The 15,467-nt window shown below is 44.2% G+C and overlaps 1 protein-coding gene and 1 long non-coding RNA gene across 5 annotated transcripts in view; one reads left to right on the top strand and one right to left on the bottom strand.

The window, feature by feature from the left end:
* Positions 1–1,844: 1,844 nt before the first annotated feature.
* Positions 1,845–15,467, top strand: part of LOC112575099 — a 98,521-nt gene continuing 84,898 nt past the window's right edge. Inside the window, exons 1-2 of the long non-coding RNA XR_003101561.1 lie at positions 1,845–2,022; positions 2,235–2,467. This is a non-coding gene — a long non-coding RNA (uncharacterized LOC112575099). The remainder of the gene's footprint in view (positions 2,023–2,234; positions 2,468–15,467) is intronic.
* LOC112575091 lies at positions 5,458–13,735 on the bottom strand. 4 transcript variants are annotated; one of them, XM_025256661.1, is made up of 3 exons: positions 13,619–13,724; positions 11,719–12,005; positions 5,458–7,346 (listed from the first exon to the last, which is right to left on the bottom strand). In XM_025256661.1, the coding sequence occupies exons 2-3, from the start codon at positions 11,751–11,753 to the stop codon at positions 6,272–6,274; spliced, it is 1,110 nt and encodes a 369-aa protein (XP_025112446.1). In that variant the 5' UTR covers positions 11,754–12,005; positions 13,619–13,724; the 3' UTR covers positions 5,458–6,271. The 4 variants fall into 4 exon arrangements, with proteins under 4 accessions (XP_025112446.1, XP_025112445.1, XP_025112447.1 ...); XM_025256660.1 differs by lacking the exon at positions 13,619–13,724 and adding an exon at positions 12,575–12,635; XM_025256662.1 differs by lacking the exon at positions 11,719–12,005 and having other exon boundaries at positions 13,619–13,735.

Here is a 15,467-nt window from a genome sequence, read left to right as displayed (position 1 = left end):
TTTCTTAAATTTCTTTAATTATTTGGTTACACGTCCGTGCTGTTGTCATCGTCTTCAGTCATTCTTCTGACTTCTGCTCCATTGCATTGGGGAGTCGGTGCAGGGGTTGTAAGAAATTTCTGAAGAGGCCTTAGGCAGTCCGGAAAAAACTTCTTCAAGATTTTTAATACTGTTAGTGCCAGAACTACTGAACATAGTGTTCCTACTCCAATACCGATCAGGAGAAAGCACACATTTCCACAGAAAGGTATGGTGTGGGAAATATCCCCAGCAGTAACATTAAAAGTTGAAAGCGTTGTCGTGTAGCTCTCATCCTGAAGTGTAGATTCTTCTTTGATGGTTGTGGTGGTCTTGGCATCCACAGCTGATACACATGTGTAATTGCCAGTTACAACTTTGACAGCACCACAGCTTCCACCTAAAGGGTGCCCGCGGGTTATGTTCCGAACTTTGCCAAGCTCGCAAGGAGGTGCTGGCGCACAAGAACACGCTGCATCGTGGTTGAAACCTTCCCTGCACTGTCTCTCCCCCACTGGATCATGACCGCTGTCGCAGACACACATGCTGTCCTCTGTCGTGGTCCCCTTACACAGCAGCATTTGTCCTATCTCTGTCTGGCAATCATGCTTCTGAAAAGAGCACGCATTTGGTGAGACGACCTCGTAAGAGTTTCTCACCTGAGGCTCGTAAAATTTCCTCGTTGCAGGGGTTTACTTTCAGCTCGGGATAATTTGCATTGTTTATGACGAGTTCCACAGTGTACCCTCGCTCAATGCGGCGTGTCTTCACGCACGCTGGGTACAGAACTTCTGTTCCATTAGGAAAGCTTCTGTATTGGCAGTGAAGATCCTGACCTGCGAAACCGCTGCAACATGTTTTGTTTAATCTCTCCCATGCCTGCTTGCTGGAGTCTGTCCCGAAGTCAGGACACTGACTGCGTCCCTTGAATGCTGACCAGCAGTCTCCCGGCAGCTGTTGACTTGTCCTTGAGATGATGGAGTTTACAAATGTTGTGCAACACACTATAAATGTTAACAAAACTAGGACTGGCATTATCAGAAGCCGGAAGGCAATTTGCTGATTTTTTTAAAATCCCGAAGTAATGTGCAGTCCGTGTCTGGTGCTAAAGTTAGAGCTGCATCTGAAACAGAGATCGAAAGCAGTTCTCTTACAGAACACAAACATGTTCATTGAGTCTACGTGGGGTCCCCCCCTCTCGCCAAGAGGATGAAAATTTCATAAGACAAAACAACAAGTTTTATAAAAGCAACAAGCTATGGAACATGATGCAATTCGCACTGGAAATAATGGTTTAAAAATCACAGCGCATTTTTTGCAAAGCTAATAAGCACCACTGTTCAGAATTTGTCAGCAATTACCTTTAAAGCTAGCAGGAGTCAAAGGTAAAGTTAAGGTCAAACATGCTAGCGAGTTAACGAAACGTACAGCTTTTATAAAATGCAAAGTGAAATTTATTTTTTAATAAGAGAGTTAGTGTGGGTGATGGGTAAAAGAATAGCACACGTTCTTTTGATGTAGCTGAAGCCCGCAGCGGTACGGTGTGTACTATGTGTGCTTGTATATTATAATGTATATTGTATTCTATACATACTGTATTACGACATATTGTGTGTACTGTGTGTATTATATGCACTGTATGCACTGTATGTACTATATGTATTATATTACTCTATATACTTCACTATTACATTACTGTGTGTACTATGTATAATATGTGATTATGTACTCGCAACCTTGTGACGTGGACTACACACTCTTCTACAACCTACGTCATTCTTTATGTCGTCAGCTTATTCTGACATCACGCCAAAAGCTTTGAAGCGCCTTGACCTTGTGTGAGAGGCAGTGACAGGGCGCCATATACAGCCATCTTTACTGTACCGTGGTGTGGACAGGAGCATTTGCAGCCTTGCTTACAATTCTTAAATTAGGTTGTGGAAGTTGGAGCAAATACCAACTACATACCTTCCATCCTGCGATAAGGCCTTCTACAAGCATAAGGTTTTCTGTTGCGTGCTTCTGTATATGTTGTTTGTATTTTGTCCTCAAGCGCTTTGAGAAATCTTTGATAGTGGGATAAAGTGGTCTATAAATTAACATAATAATAATACCACCTTGTAACGAGCTAAGCAACCGTTGTGTTGTATCTTTACGCGCAGATCTGAAACTGCTGACGATGAAAGTTCACCAGAACTTTTTTTATCGTGTGTTAGGCATTATAAAACAACAGAGCACATCGTGAATGACATCAGGACGGGCGTGGCATATCCAGTAATTCCTCACACATCTCTAGCATTTCGAAAGTGAACAGTTCTGGGAAACCACGTCGTCGACCTGAAGGCACGAACATACGGAGTACACTGAATTTGAAGTTTGTCTGTCATGTCTAGGATACTAAAGAAGTGAAAGAATGGTAAAGGATGGATCGTCTTTCTTGATGGATTAGGTGAGTACTTTGTATATCTGTGTGTGTCTTATCTATATAAATCTACGTCCTCAATTCAAATAATGTAGTGAGCCATAGTAAAGGGGGTGGGGGACATTCCTGAAAGGAAACGATCTGTTTCAAGAAGGAAGATATATCACGCGAATTTCGAATGTAAAAGCTACAACTGTTTCTAAAAAATGTTGCATTAATTGCATAGCTGGTGTCAGGAAACTGTGATCTATATTTTAACCTCAAAATATCAGAACCTTAAACCATGTGGATTTATAAGATTGTGGCATTTTGTCCTAGGAAACAAAACTTTACACAAAGCTACAAAGATGCGATCATTTTAAAGCAAGATCTCATTATATCGGGTACTAAATTTTTAAGATAAAAACATATCAAATCTTTCATTTTAACTTCGAGTGATGTGGCATGCATTGCGATTACTAAGATTACCTGGAGGAATATCGTACTTTCGCTTTACGACTTCCTGGAAGTATATTTTCTTTTCCGGATTCTTTTCCAAGAAGCAGGCGGGCTAGATATATTATGCACACTGGAAATGTCAGTGCAGCCAAGGACAGCTTATTACTTCCCGTAAGGACAAACCTATATCTAAATTCTGTTGTTGTATAGTCATTCACATTAACAAGTGACCGTTCAGTCAACTCACTGTTTCATTATCATCTGTTCATGCTGGAAAATGTTTTCTTTCCCCACGTTTCTTTTCTTCCAACATCCCCTGACGACTGCCTTTTGTTTACTATGCATCTGAGAGGGACTTTTACAGTAATTGAAAGAGGACTCATTTTGTTATTTGCACCGCCCACCAATTTAAAGTCGTTTGTGTAGGTGCGCATACATATATATATATGTGCATGCGTATGCGTGTGCGCGATTCACATCTGTACAGCTAGATAAAGTAATAAACTGAAAGTTCTTTGAGCCTTTTTAATTGTACCGGCTGCATTTTTACTCTTTGATCTTACTGCATGCTGGACAAACTTGAAAGAGCTCAGAATAATGTCGCTGATGTTGTACTCCTCGGCGAAAAGCGGACCACGCTACACCCTTTCCTCGCGAGCTTTACTGGCATTGATCACACGATCGCCACATTGTGCTACTTTTCACCTGCCTAGCCTTACCACCCAAATCATTCTCTTCGGTCTGATTATGTTGTCCTCTCTGTGCCATCCATGAAATTGGAGAAATTCGACAAGCGCTCCTTCTTCTCCCTTTTGTCTTCGAACTCTGTCTACATTCGAAACCTTCCGATCCGGCTTCATAATCCACTTCCTTAAGAAATATCCTGAGTAATCACAAATATTGACACATTAGTTCTTCTTCCAGGCACATAATTCATGTTTATCATGTTGTCATCTGTTAACTAACGTTTATTGTAAACTTGACGATCAGTTCGGCTTTCGTGTTCAGCTAATGGAGTCCGCATCCCCACGAAGATCTGCGTTTTATGAGTTCAGTTATGATCGTTATTATGACACCGCAATCGACACCCACGTCATCATTCACACTTGACTGCCACCAGAATTGAATCTTGTCTCACAGCCGCGATTGTAAAATAGTGCCTCTCGGTACGTGACTCCACCCAAACGCGCGCACGTGCCTGCCTGTCGCATCAGTCTGGAATAACACCGTAGGATACGCAAACTGCTTCTCTCCTAGCACGCATGTCCTCACGAAGGAAAAAGGGAGTGGGGGCGTGATGACTGTACTCGGGTGTTCCTGATATCACATTAATTCTCTGTATGCACACCAGATTCCTTTCAACAGTTAACAGCTGTGGCCAAGCGTTGCAGACTTAATGCCACAGTTACAAAGCAGCTACTTGATAGCACTTACCTTGTAACTGCTCTGATGTAGAATCGACAGATGATGGCGTCGAACACGTCCAGCGGTGTCAAAGGAAGAGTTGGTGTAAAAATGACCGCAAATGACATTGCACTTTGACCAACGGAAAGAAGATGGTTACGAACTGCCCGGTGCTGAAATTCTCCTTCGTTAATCCCGCTTCCCGCCTCCACTTCACCCATAATGCAGAAGACCAATTTTATGTGTCACGTGACAATAGCTTGGGCAAGAATACTGTCGCGTGTCGCATGCTGGCTCAGCCAGAGCTCTAGTCCGAGAGGGAAGGGAGGGGGCTGTTGCGTCAATAAAGTCTGATGCAAATTTGTTTTGTGACGTTTTTTTTTTTGGGGGGGTGGGTGGGTGGAGGGGGGTAAAGTAAGGAGGTAGAGATAGGAAAAAGCAGAGACCGGTGAGCAGAGAGGAACGACCATCATGGAGGAAGGTTGGACTGCCTGGATACTTCCGTTGTAGAAACGGGGACGTGTTAGTTGTGGACTCTTCCGTTGCAGAAACGAGGACGTTTTGCGGCTATTTCCGTTGTAGAAACGAGGACGTGTTGTGGATATTTCCGTTGTAGAAACGGGGACTTAATTATTACTCAATTCTGTTGCAAGAACAGAACTGTATGGAATTGTGGGTAAGGTCAGATAACACCCATTTGTGAGGCATTCGTTCTTTTTTTTCGGGTGGGGTGTTTTTTTAAATTTTATTTTCATTAAATATGTATTTGTAGCGTTATTTCGTGTGCGTGTTGTTTGTTCGGCACTGAGAGCGGCTGGATTTGTCGCTACACGCGACAAATGCACACGTCCGTCGTTTGGGGCTTGCCTTCCCAAGCGCGGTGGGACTTGTTATTTCGAGTGTACCCTTGATGACCGTTTTTAAGTGTTGATCTGAGTTGATTCATAGCTGAGGAACGTCCGATAATGTTGTCAAGGGGAGTTAACGACGTAATGAAAGTCTCTTAGCTCCGTTAGCGGTTGTCTCCCTTGTGCTGGGCGAACCTCGACTCGTGGAGGAGGATAACGGTGTGTGTGTAGAGGGTGGGTGGGTGGGGAGAAATACAATGAACGTGCGTGAAAATGTTCTTTTTTAAGGTATAAGATTTCCACTTCTATTTTAAAGAAATAGCAGACTACCGTAGTTTATCTGTAACATACACATCGAAACGTTATATATAACTGTTGTAAAAATTAGCTGTTGCAGAAATAAAAAAAGACATAAGATGTTACAAATAAAAGTTTTTTAATATCAAATTGGAAAAACTAACAAGGTCCAGCATAGGAAATTTGACAGTGCTGCGTTATTGAGAATGTTACAAACGATAGCTTACTTTGGCTATCAGTTTCTCTCTCTCACGAAATCTACAATCTTTCTCTCCTTCCCACCCCTACACACGGACACACTTTTTCTTGCGCGAACACAGGCACACATTCAATATTCTTTCTCTCTGCCTCTGTCTCTCTCTGTCTCTCTCTCTCTCTCTCACACACACACACACACACACAAAACCCCACCTCCCACCCAAAAAAGTCAGAGAGAGAGACACAGAGAATTGGCGGAGAAAAATATGCACTGACGTCTACTTTGATTCCTGGCCATCAGATCACAACTCAGCTTCTGTAGTACATTTCACATCACAAGCTAACACATGCTGATATGTAGTTTTTGTCATGAACGATTGTTACAATATATTACTTTAAGTCATCACATCTCCAAAGGTACGTCAATGTTTTGTGCATTAAAGTCTTTAGTTCACATCGAATAATTAGGAATACGTCAGAGCGTTTCCATTTTTATCTTGTGTGATATCCCAGCAGTCCTTTGGGCAGCACATTCAGCAGGCGCTCGACAAAACAACGGTTAGGTCAGCTTTCATGACCTACAACATTTACTCTTAGCGTCTCCTTGGATCTTCTGTTTGACACTGTCTGTATGTGAACGATCATGTCATGGTGTTGATGAACTGGAAACCATTGAAGACATTTCTGTTTCACTATCCGGGGTCTCTGCAGCATCATTAGCTGTCGTTCTTGCGTCTGATCTCGAAAATCTTTCGCAGACTTTTCGCCGAGTGTCATCAAAGAGTCTGCGGATCTTTTTCCGTTTAATGTAACAGAGTAGTGTAGCTAGCGCAGTCACCGCGACCACAAGTATAACGACCGATAAACAAATGCCGAAATACTCGACACACACACCACCGCCAGACATTTGTCTACTGCCCTCAGTCGTGTTCGCTGGCAACTGACCGGTGTCGACAGCAGAATGCGGTTTGTCATCATCGCTTGACTTCTCCCCGGGTACACCAGTCCACCGACAGGTGTAATTCACTTCAATATCAGTGTCGTCACAGCTGTCGTTTTGTGGTCTGGGAATATACCTCGCCATGCCCGAGGGACATGGGTCCAGTCTGCATATACAGCTGAGGTCTGTGAAATAGCCCTTCCGACAATCTGCGTTGTCAGGGTGGGGTCTGTACCCGTCGTCACACACACAGCGATCATCTCGGGTGGGACCTGCTCGACACAACAGACGCTGACCTTCTCCACTGCACCTTGTTTTTTGGTGGGAGCAATGTTCTATATTACGATCGTCTGATTGTCGATCTGACATTTCGTAACTTTCCCTATTGCAAGGGAGAATTTCAAATTCTGGATCACCTTTTTCTCCCAAAACCCCATAGTTTCCCATAGGCACGCGCGTTCTCGGTAGGCAAGCCGGGAACACAGTGACAGTTGTGTCAGCCGTCCCTTGCTGGCAGTGCAGCGTTGTCCCGGGATACTGGCTACAGCACATGCGGTTCAGTTTGACCCGGTACTCTTCATCTTGTGGTAAATGTCTGAGAGGACACTCCCCTTGTTGGAGATGTTGCAGACATTCAGGTGTGAGAGCTTGTGTCGTCCTGTGAATGTTAACACCGTACGCCTCGAGCACATGTACGAAGTAAACAAGAACAATTAAAGTTATCTGTTTCATTTTCATCTGCTTTCGTCTGTCGGAGGCTGGTTTATTGCAGGTAGCTATTCTGCAAAAAGAAAAATCAGGACAAAAGTTTTTATACTGCATTTTGCAAGCCTGACTGATTGATGTTTAAAATAGCCACATAGAATGTTTTAACCTAAGACAGAAACTTCCTTTTTGAATAGCAAAATCTCTATCTGGGAACCTAGCTGTTGAAAAGAGATTTTATTACATCTTGTCTTTTTAATGACAGCCTGGAAGCGGGGACTATCCTCAGGCAGTGGGTGGGACCTCTTTGGTTATCTGCAGTATAGCAACATTATACAATCTGTACGCATTTATGCAATGCTGTTGGTGTTATTGCTTTACCTCTTGTTCATGGGTACGGCCCAGAAGCTACAACATTCTCTACCCGATGTGCAAGTGAATTTTTCTCGGAAATTAAAGACCTCGAGAGTAAAAGTACACTCGCAATTACAGTTTCTTTATGATAACAATTTGAAAAAAAAATCACGTTAGCTAAATAATAGACTACTGATAATACTTCTTATAAACGGCATTGACCTTAATTGTAATTACTTCTGTAAAGAGAAAGGTGAAAAAGATCGCTGCTGTGTTATAAATTGCCGTAATAGTAAATTTTAAAAACGCAGGAAAAAATTAATATTAACAGACACAGAAATGTGCAGAGTCATGGTTTGCCTATTGCCTTTAAAATTCACTGTGATATACTTGAGAGATCCCATATATATATATGGGGAGAGAGAGAGAGAAATAAACAAGAAATACTTTCCGTTACAATTTTGACGAACGACCACACACACAGAAAAGGGGAAAATTTTATATCAGGGCAACGCGCTGAGAATCAGAACCCAGTCCTCTACTACTTCTCTTAGCCTGAAGGACAACAGGTAACCCACTTACTGGTGGGTCAACAGACGGAGTCTCTGGTCCTAGTGGGCCTCGAATCAGCCCTCGGTGAAGCTCAATAACCACACAGCTACAGTGCGTTTGCTTGCATCACGTTGTTTCAAAAAATAGTTTCTGTGCCTGGTACCCGTCAGTCCTAGAACTACAGCGATAAAACGGTACACGGACTTTTCGCCGACGGACGTTTCGCCGCCGGACGTTTCGGAGCCGGACGTTTTGTCGACTGGACGTTTCGCCGCTGGACGTTTCGGAGCCGGACCTTTTGCCGACCGGCGTTTCGCCGCCGGACGTTTCGGCGCGGGGCACTTCATTTCGGCATTTCACGCGGGACCTTTAGCCGAAGTCAAGTGTGTGACGCCCCTTAGCTCACACATTTCTCTCGCCATTGTATCAATGTATCAGTGAACTGTCTCTCACTATCCCTCCTCATGTGAACCGTTAGCTCACACATTTCTCTCGCCATTGTATCAATGTATCAGTGAACTCTCTCTCACTATCCCTCCTCATGTGAACCATTAGCTCACACATTTCTCTCGCCATTGTATCAATGTATCTCAAAGCTGTTGTGCATAATCTGTGACAATCAAAGTGAACTGTCTGTGAAGTCTGTGTGTAAAATTTGTTTGAAATAAAGAATTATTGTGTAATCTAGTAGTTACTTTCATTCTTTGAGAAGTAAGTAAGCTCTCTCTCTCTGACATAATGCGGCGAAACGTCCGGCGGCGAAAAGCCAGTCGGCAAAACGTCCGACTCCGAAACGTCCAGCGGCGAAACGTCCAGTCGACAAAACGTCCGGCTCCGAAACGTCCGGCGGAGAAACGTCCGTCGGCAAAACGTCCGCACACGGATAAAACAGTGTGCTGGGTGCAATGGGGAGGATGTGCCTAGTAGGTACCGGAATGAAATACAGGGAGGTGACTAAATTATAAAAAGAAAGAGAAAAATGACCAGACGATGACCAAGTGAATGAGATGATGATGAGAAGGAGGATGAATATTATGACCGATGATTGATTAATGATGGACTGTACGACTTTAGGAAGCAGACGAGAGTTCTAAAGACACCAAGGCTGTGCTGCATGTGAAAGCAAATTTTATGCCAGTCTCATGTGCAAGTCGGCTTTATTCATCACTCAGTCTGTCATCCCTTGACTGGTACCGGTTGTTGAGGAGAGCATATGGATAGACGCTGCAGCTGACAGGGTCCGGCACTCACTCAATAGTCAGCAGGTCCTGTACAAACGACCAGTCCAGTCGTTGACAGTCGTAAGCCAGTTTCTCCTCTGACCACCGCCTCCGTCCAAGGTGCCTTGAAGAACAGTCTTCGACAGAGTCGGTCGACTGTTGCGAGTAGGGGGTCCTGGTGTCCTACGAGTTCACTTCAATTATAACGATCTGAATTGAGGTCATTGAGACCGGTGGGCTAAGACCTCACGTGCAAGCCAGCGAACCTTTTTGATAGCCTTTCCAATTTTGTAATATCGGAAAGTCAAGACGATTTTGTTCTCTTTCTCTCTCCTTCTCACCCTCTTTCAAAAACGCCGACCAGAAATAACAAAGTGAAATAACTACAAACCTCATCGACGACTGATAAACATTTACCCACCGACCCAGTAGGAATTCCTAGTTCCTGAAATCATAATTGAGAATCTTCGCGCGCAGCAGTGAATGGTATGGATAAGCAGATGTTGACAGCCGCTCATTGATCGTATCTTGTAGCTTTCATTCATCCAGCTTCACACTTCTCGTGTTTGCCCATTGCGTTGCGCCCCGCCCGTTCCACTGCAACAGCCCCTGTTCTGCTTTGAGGCTATATTTAGAATACACGCAACCAGGGCCGTGCTTAGGGGCAGGCGGACGAGGCATCTGCCTAGGGCCCCGCGCTTTTGATTGATATGGTAACTAGGCATATGGAAGTGTAGTCAGCCGTATCCGACTGCGGATTTTTCAGATGCACTAAATGGTTTGGAGGGCATTTGCACATGGCTGACAGATTATCGTCAAAATGGATTTTCAAGCTCTCTGATTAATGCAAGAGAAATTGCAGAGGATTTGGATACAGAACCAGTTTTTAAAGCTACACGAATTAGAAAGAGAAGGAGAATGTTTGATTACGAACAATACGAAGGAGAAGATGTAGGAGGAAGAAATGCCCAGGAGGATTTCCGCATCAACTGCTTCAACATGATAGTGGATACAGCAACTGCGTCTCTTCAAAGAAGATTTGAACAATTAAGGAATCATAATCAAATTTTTGGATTTATCTACAACTTCAAGGAGTTGCCAAAGTCGGTGCTGAAGTCATGTGGGAAGAATTAGGAAGATGTGTTAAAACATGGAGAAAGCCGAGATGTCGATGGATACATGCTTGCCGAGGAAATGGACGTATTGAAATATGTTTTTCCAGATTCTGTGCATGGAGACCTTCGTAAGATGTTGACTTTCCTCTCCATTAAAGGACGATCATTCGATTTTCCGAATTTATGGATTGCCTTAAGAATTGCCCTCACAATACCTGTGACAGTAGCTTCCGGAGAACGAAGTTTCTCGAAGCTGAAATTAATTAAAACTTACCTGCGGTCAACGATGTGCCAAGATCGGCTGAGGAACATGGCCATACTCTCCATCGAGAACAGTGTTTGTCGGGAATTAGATTTCAGTGAACTGATTGATGATTTTGCTTCAATGAAGGCCAGGAAAGTTCCCTTGTAAATATTTTTTAGTGTTGAAAACTTACATGTTATATTATGCCGTATGTTTACGTGTTGCTATGTTATTTGGTTACTAAATCTGAATGTCTTTTTTGGCATGTACGTGTGTCGGTGTGTGTGTTGTGTGTTACTTAATGGCGGATGCAAACCCATCAACTCAACCTCAACTACGACTGCAGACTGTAGGGTTCCATTCGTTGTAACCTATTGACAAACGATACAAATAAATTAATCGTAGGCTTATGTTGTAATGTGTATGCAGCGTGCTGTCAATGATAAAAGACGAGATAACCCTGAGGAAAAAAGTGACTTTAGTAGATCCCAACTAAAACCGTGTGATCGTGGCGTGAGGGCCCCGCACATGCCCTTTGCCTCGGGCCCCGCGGGGGCTATGAACGGGCCCGCACGCAACATCACGCCTTCGTTATCTTTCGTAACCTTTCGTATTTGCGTTTTGTCGGGAGACTCAGTTCGCCGCGAGAACTATTTTGATCGTCGGGGTGTGGGTCGGTTGTGGAAAGGAAGCCGGCGTCGGGCCGACATGACCGATCGATCGACCACGTGTTTCCTTCGTGTTACTACGAGTCAGCTGAAGTTGTAAAGCAGGGAACAGTAGACCCGGGCTAATGAATAATTCGCCGTTGTCTCCTTTAAGCCTCAATTCACGCCATCCACCCAGCTCAACGACAACATATAATTATAGATATTTAACTGCTCTGAAAAACCTGCAATTTTCTCCAAAGATCACAGTGCAGCAGTCTGCGGATTAAAATTACAAGTCGGGAATGACACTCACCTCAAACGTAGATGGCTGTTGACGACGAAAAGCATGAATCTGATGCGTTATTAACTGTTACACGGTATGACAAGGGCAGTAGGATCACGTGGCTCTCGACATTGTTGTTGCAATCCAGCGGTAGCCGCGCACTAATCGAGTCCTACTGGTTGTGGCGACACTCCCTCAATCCCACCACGTGCCCTATGACGAAGGCCGCGCGAGCAAGCGAGCGCGATCAGTGTCACTCGCTGACACATTGCAAGGTGTGATGTGTTGATATGGTAGGCCAGGTAGGGTGTATTACACTAATAGAAATCAGAAAATTGTTTGATTGATTTTCATGGCAGTAAGGAAACATAACCCACAGAAAGCAAATTACTCAACAAACTACCGTTGAAAAACAGCTAAGGAGCTGATTGCCGGTCGGAGAAAACGACTTCAAGGAACAAAGACCGGAGAACTTTTGAAATTTTAAAAATCTAAACCCCTGACTTAACTGGTGCATAGTATGGAAATGTGTGTGAGGGAGAAAGGGTGAAAGATACGTACTGTACAGCAGCATTATGGTATCTTATTTATCATGAAAAGTACACATTGGACGCCACAAACGCTCCTGATTGAGCCTTTACCCCCCCCCCCTTTTTTTTTTTTTCTTCTGGTTTACGAACTTATAGCGTTGGCGGGTTGGCGGTGTTATAGCTACCGAACTAAGAACTGATAATAAATGGATGAGTACATTCTCAAGATGAATTGAGTCTTCCTGATAATTTCCTCTCTAAACGGAGGGCGAGGTCATCTTACATACAGAGGGATCACAGAGCGACAGAACGAGTGGAATAACGCAAGAATGTTGTTGTAAGCAGAGAAGACTAACCCTTCAGATATCCAGAAACGTCAAACGTGTGCGACTGGAATCACTCCACACACAACCCGCTCAGGTCGCCAATTGAAAATGGCTGGTTCAGGAAAGTGTAGAAGCGTGGGCGGTTACTCCGACACACTCAGACAGACGAGACACCCTGTACGTCACCAATCTCGGTCATGGCCGCGGCATACTGCGCAGCATGCAGGCCTTCGCGCCGTGGAAGGAACACCAGCCAATGGACGTAAGGGAGCGATCGGTGCATTTGTGAATGACGGTGGCGCGTTCGCTACCTCTCCTCACATAAGATCACGAGGGTACTTCCATGCCTTTCCATTCCAACAGTGAATGTCTTCTGTCTTCCATCTTCTACATAAACTTCGGTCAACGGGCCGATGTGAAGCAGTGAACTAGAGGCTTCGACCAAGACAGTCGAGATGAAGCGAGAACAATTTCTGTTTGTACGTGGCTTGCGATATACATCAGTATAATTGATGTGTGGTGTGATTATTAGGGAAAGCTCCCTTCTTAATAAGATGTCTTTCCTCTCTCTCCCTAAATAACCTTTTACGAGCGCGAGCGCGCGCCACCAGCGCTCTGTTTAATAACATGAAAATGTCAAACATGATTTCAATGGCTGTGGCTGTAGCTGTAAAAAGGCGCACTAACTCTGTCATCCAATACGACGAGTAACGCTATTATTTACCAGAACGTGTGGGACTCATTTAGTAAATAAAGAACAGTTGACAAGGCTTTGGTAAAGCAGTTTGACACTGACGCTGGCGTAGACGTGAACCCTGACCTCTAACTTAGCAAGAGTGCACGAAAGATGAAGACAAAGTCGTCCCGGCAAAACTGTTGCTGTCGACTTTTGTCAGTTTAGCTTTGAGAACCGAGCTCTGAGTGAGACGCTAATCAGGTAAACAAGAGATCAGACGACAATGTCAGCTGTCGTCGTGTTTGTCGTTTGTGCCACTGCTTATGGCAAAAGATATCTGTATATCACAGTGCCAAGTTTGTGAAAGGAAATTTTGAAAATAAAATTTTTTTCCTCACCTTGCTTGAAGATAACTGGTAAACAGGAACCTTTTTATCAACTGTTGCTGGATCAGCTATCGATATTCGATATTGACATCACGATGATGTACGCGATGCGATGTGAAGCCATGGCCCAGACCTACGCAGAATGCATGAGCTGTGCCACTGCCCGTAGAGTAGAGACAGCCAGGGCTGGCAGGCGTGAATTTCGTCACACTAGAGCCAGTCACGCGGTCAACGGGCAGGGAAGGTGCTGACTTCACGTTCGTTGATTGGTTTAAAAGTGTTTCCACTTAGGGGCATTATGCACTAGAGGGGGTGGGAAGGGTGTTGTAATTGGGGGTTGGGGATGAGTGAGTTAGAATACAGAGGAGTTGTCCTCTTTGGTTAGAATATCCGAACGCACACCATCTCCCCAGCCCACCGCCGACCCGGTGCCACCTGCCCCCAGACTCCGTGAACATATGATTTTATTGATTGCTCTTCTTACAGCCGTATTATGAAGCAGGGGTAAGTCGTTATCCTAGGGCAACGTTGAGAACTGAAGGAGTCTTGTTACCCAAGTTATACAGCAGTGTTCAGATCCCATAGATGCAGTTTGACCACTGGAGTGGTAATAATACATCAGTAGCAAACATGCCCTTGGGTCAAGAAACATGAAGTAGTGACTACGGGTTCTGGACACTGCTTTACAACTTCGGAAACGAGGTGGTTTGGCTTGAGTTCCCCATTTTGACCTCGAAGGAAGTATTGGCTCGCTTCATAACCACGGCTCCACTTGTCAAACAGGCGCACACCACGCCTTCCTGGCGGTGTCTCGTGCGTCCGTGGTGAACAGTAAGTGGTTTACTATGTCTAAAACAGCATTTGGAAAGTGGAATCCAATCCCGTAACCTTTGACCTCCCTTTAAAAAAAATCGCAGTGTGGGCATGTGATGTTTTGTGGACACAGACTAAGGCGAGCTTTGAATTTGTGCTTCCTCGATCTCGAGGGAAATAAAGTCAGCCTAGCCCTTCCACGAACATGTTGTGGATTTTATTGACAATTGACAAACTACTGTGTATTTCTTAACATTATCACGCGAAGAAACTGATGTGTCATGTTGTTGTGCATTTAACTCAGTGTTACTTACACTTGATAACCAGTTAATAAAACGTAAGCTTCCATCTCACAAATTATCTTATGAAGTGAAACTTCTAACCTCCATCTTTTTTTATACCTGCATACCTCGGACTGCTTCAAAATATTTCGTTCAGTGCAATCAGACGAAATGAAGAGGCACTCAAGCGAGTGTATACATCTCTTGTCAGCCCATTGCCGCCTTGCGGTAACAAGACTAGTTTTGTCACCTGGAAGGTTTTTTTTCCAGTGCTTGTTGTTTACGCAGGAAGCCATTGACTGTCCATAACGGCTTAAGTTTGTATTTAGCGACATCGATCTGCTGGAGGAAGGAGATCGATCCACCCGCCGCGCTAACCGCCTTCCTCCTGTAAGATGTAAGTGGCTTGACCTGTCACGTGCTAATGAGTTATTAGAGACGGGCAATAACAACAGTATCAGCTCTTCACACAACAGTGGGCGTGTATCTCGAAAAAGGAAAAGACGGGGGGATGGGGGTTCGCTTAGATCGGGAAATGAGTATCTCAATGAATTATTCTCATTCACATCGAAAGAATTTTGTATTTAAAGTTAGGCTTTAAAAGTGAGATGCCAACGCGAGTTTTGCTAACGCTATTGCAGGTGTGATACATGGGAGAGAGAGGAGTGAGAGAGTTCATTTCGAACTCAATGAAGGGCAGGGAAAATGATTTCATGAGTGCCTCAAGCCGCGCTTACAATAAGTTTTGATAGCTGAGGAGTGCGAGG

Source organism: Pomacea canaliculata, linkage group LG11, assembly GCF_003073045.1.
Source record: "Pomacea canaliculata isolate SZHN2017 linkage group LG11, ASM307304v1, whole genome shotgun sequence".
Classification (NCBI taxonomy): Eukaryota; Metazoa; Mollusca; class Gastropoda; order Architaenioglossa; family Ampullariidae; genus Pomacea; species Pomacea canaliculata.
Note: the sequence above shows the minus strand (reverse complement) of the source record. Positions and strands in the feature narration are given on the sequence as shown.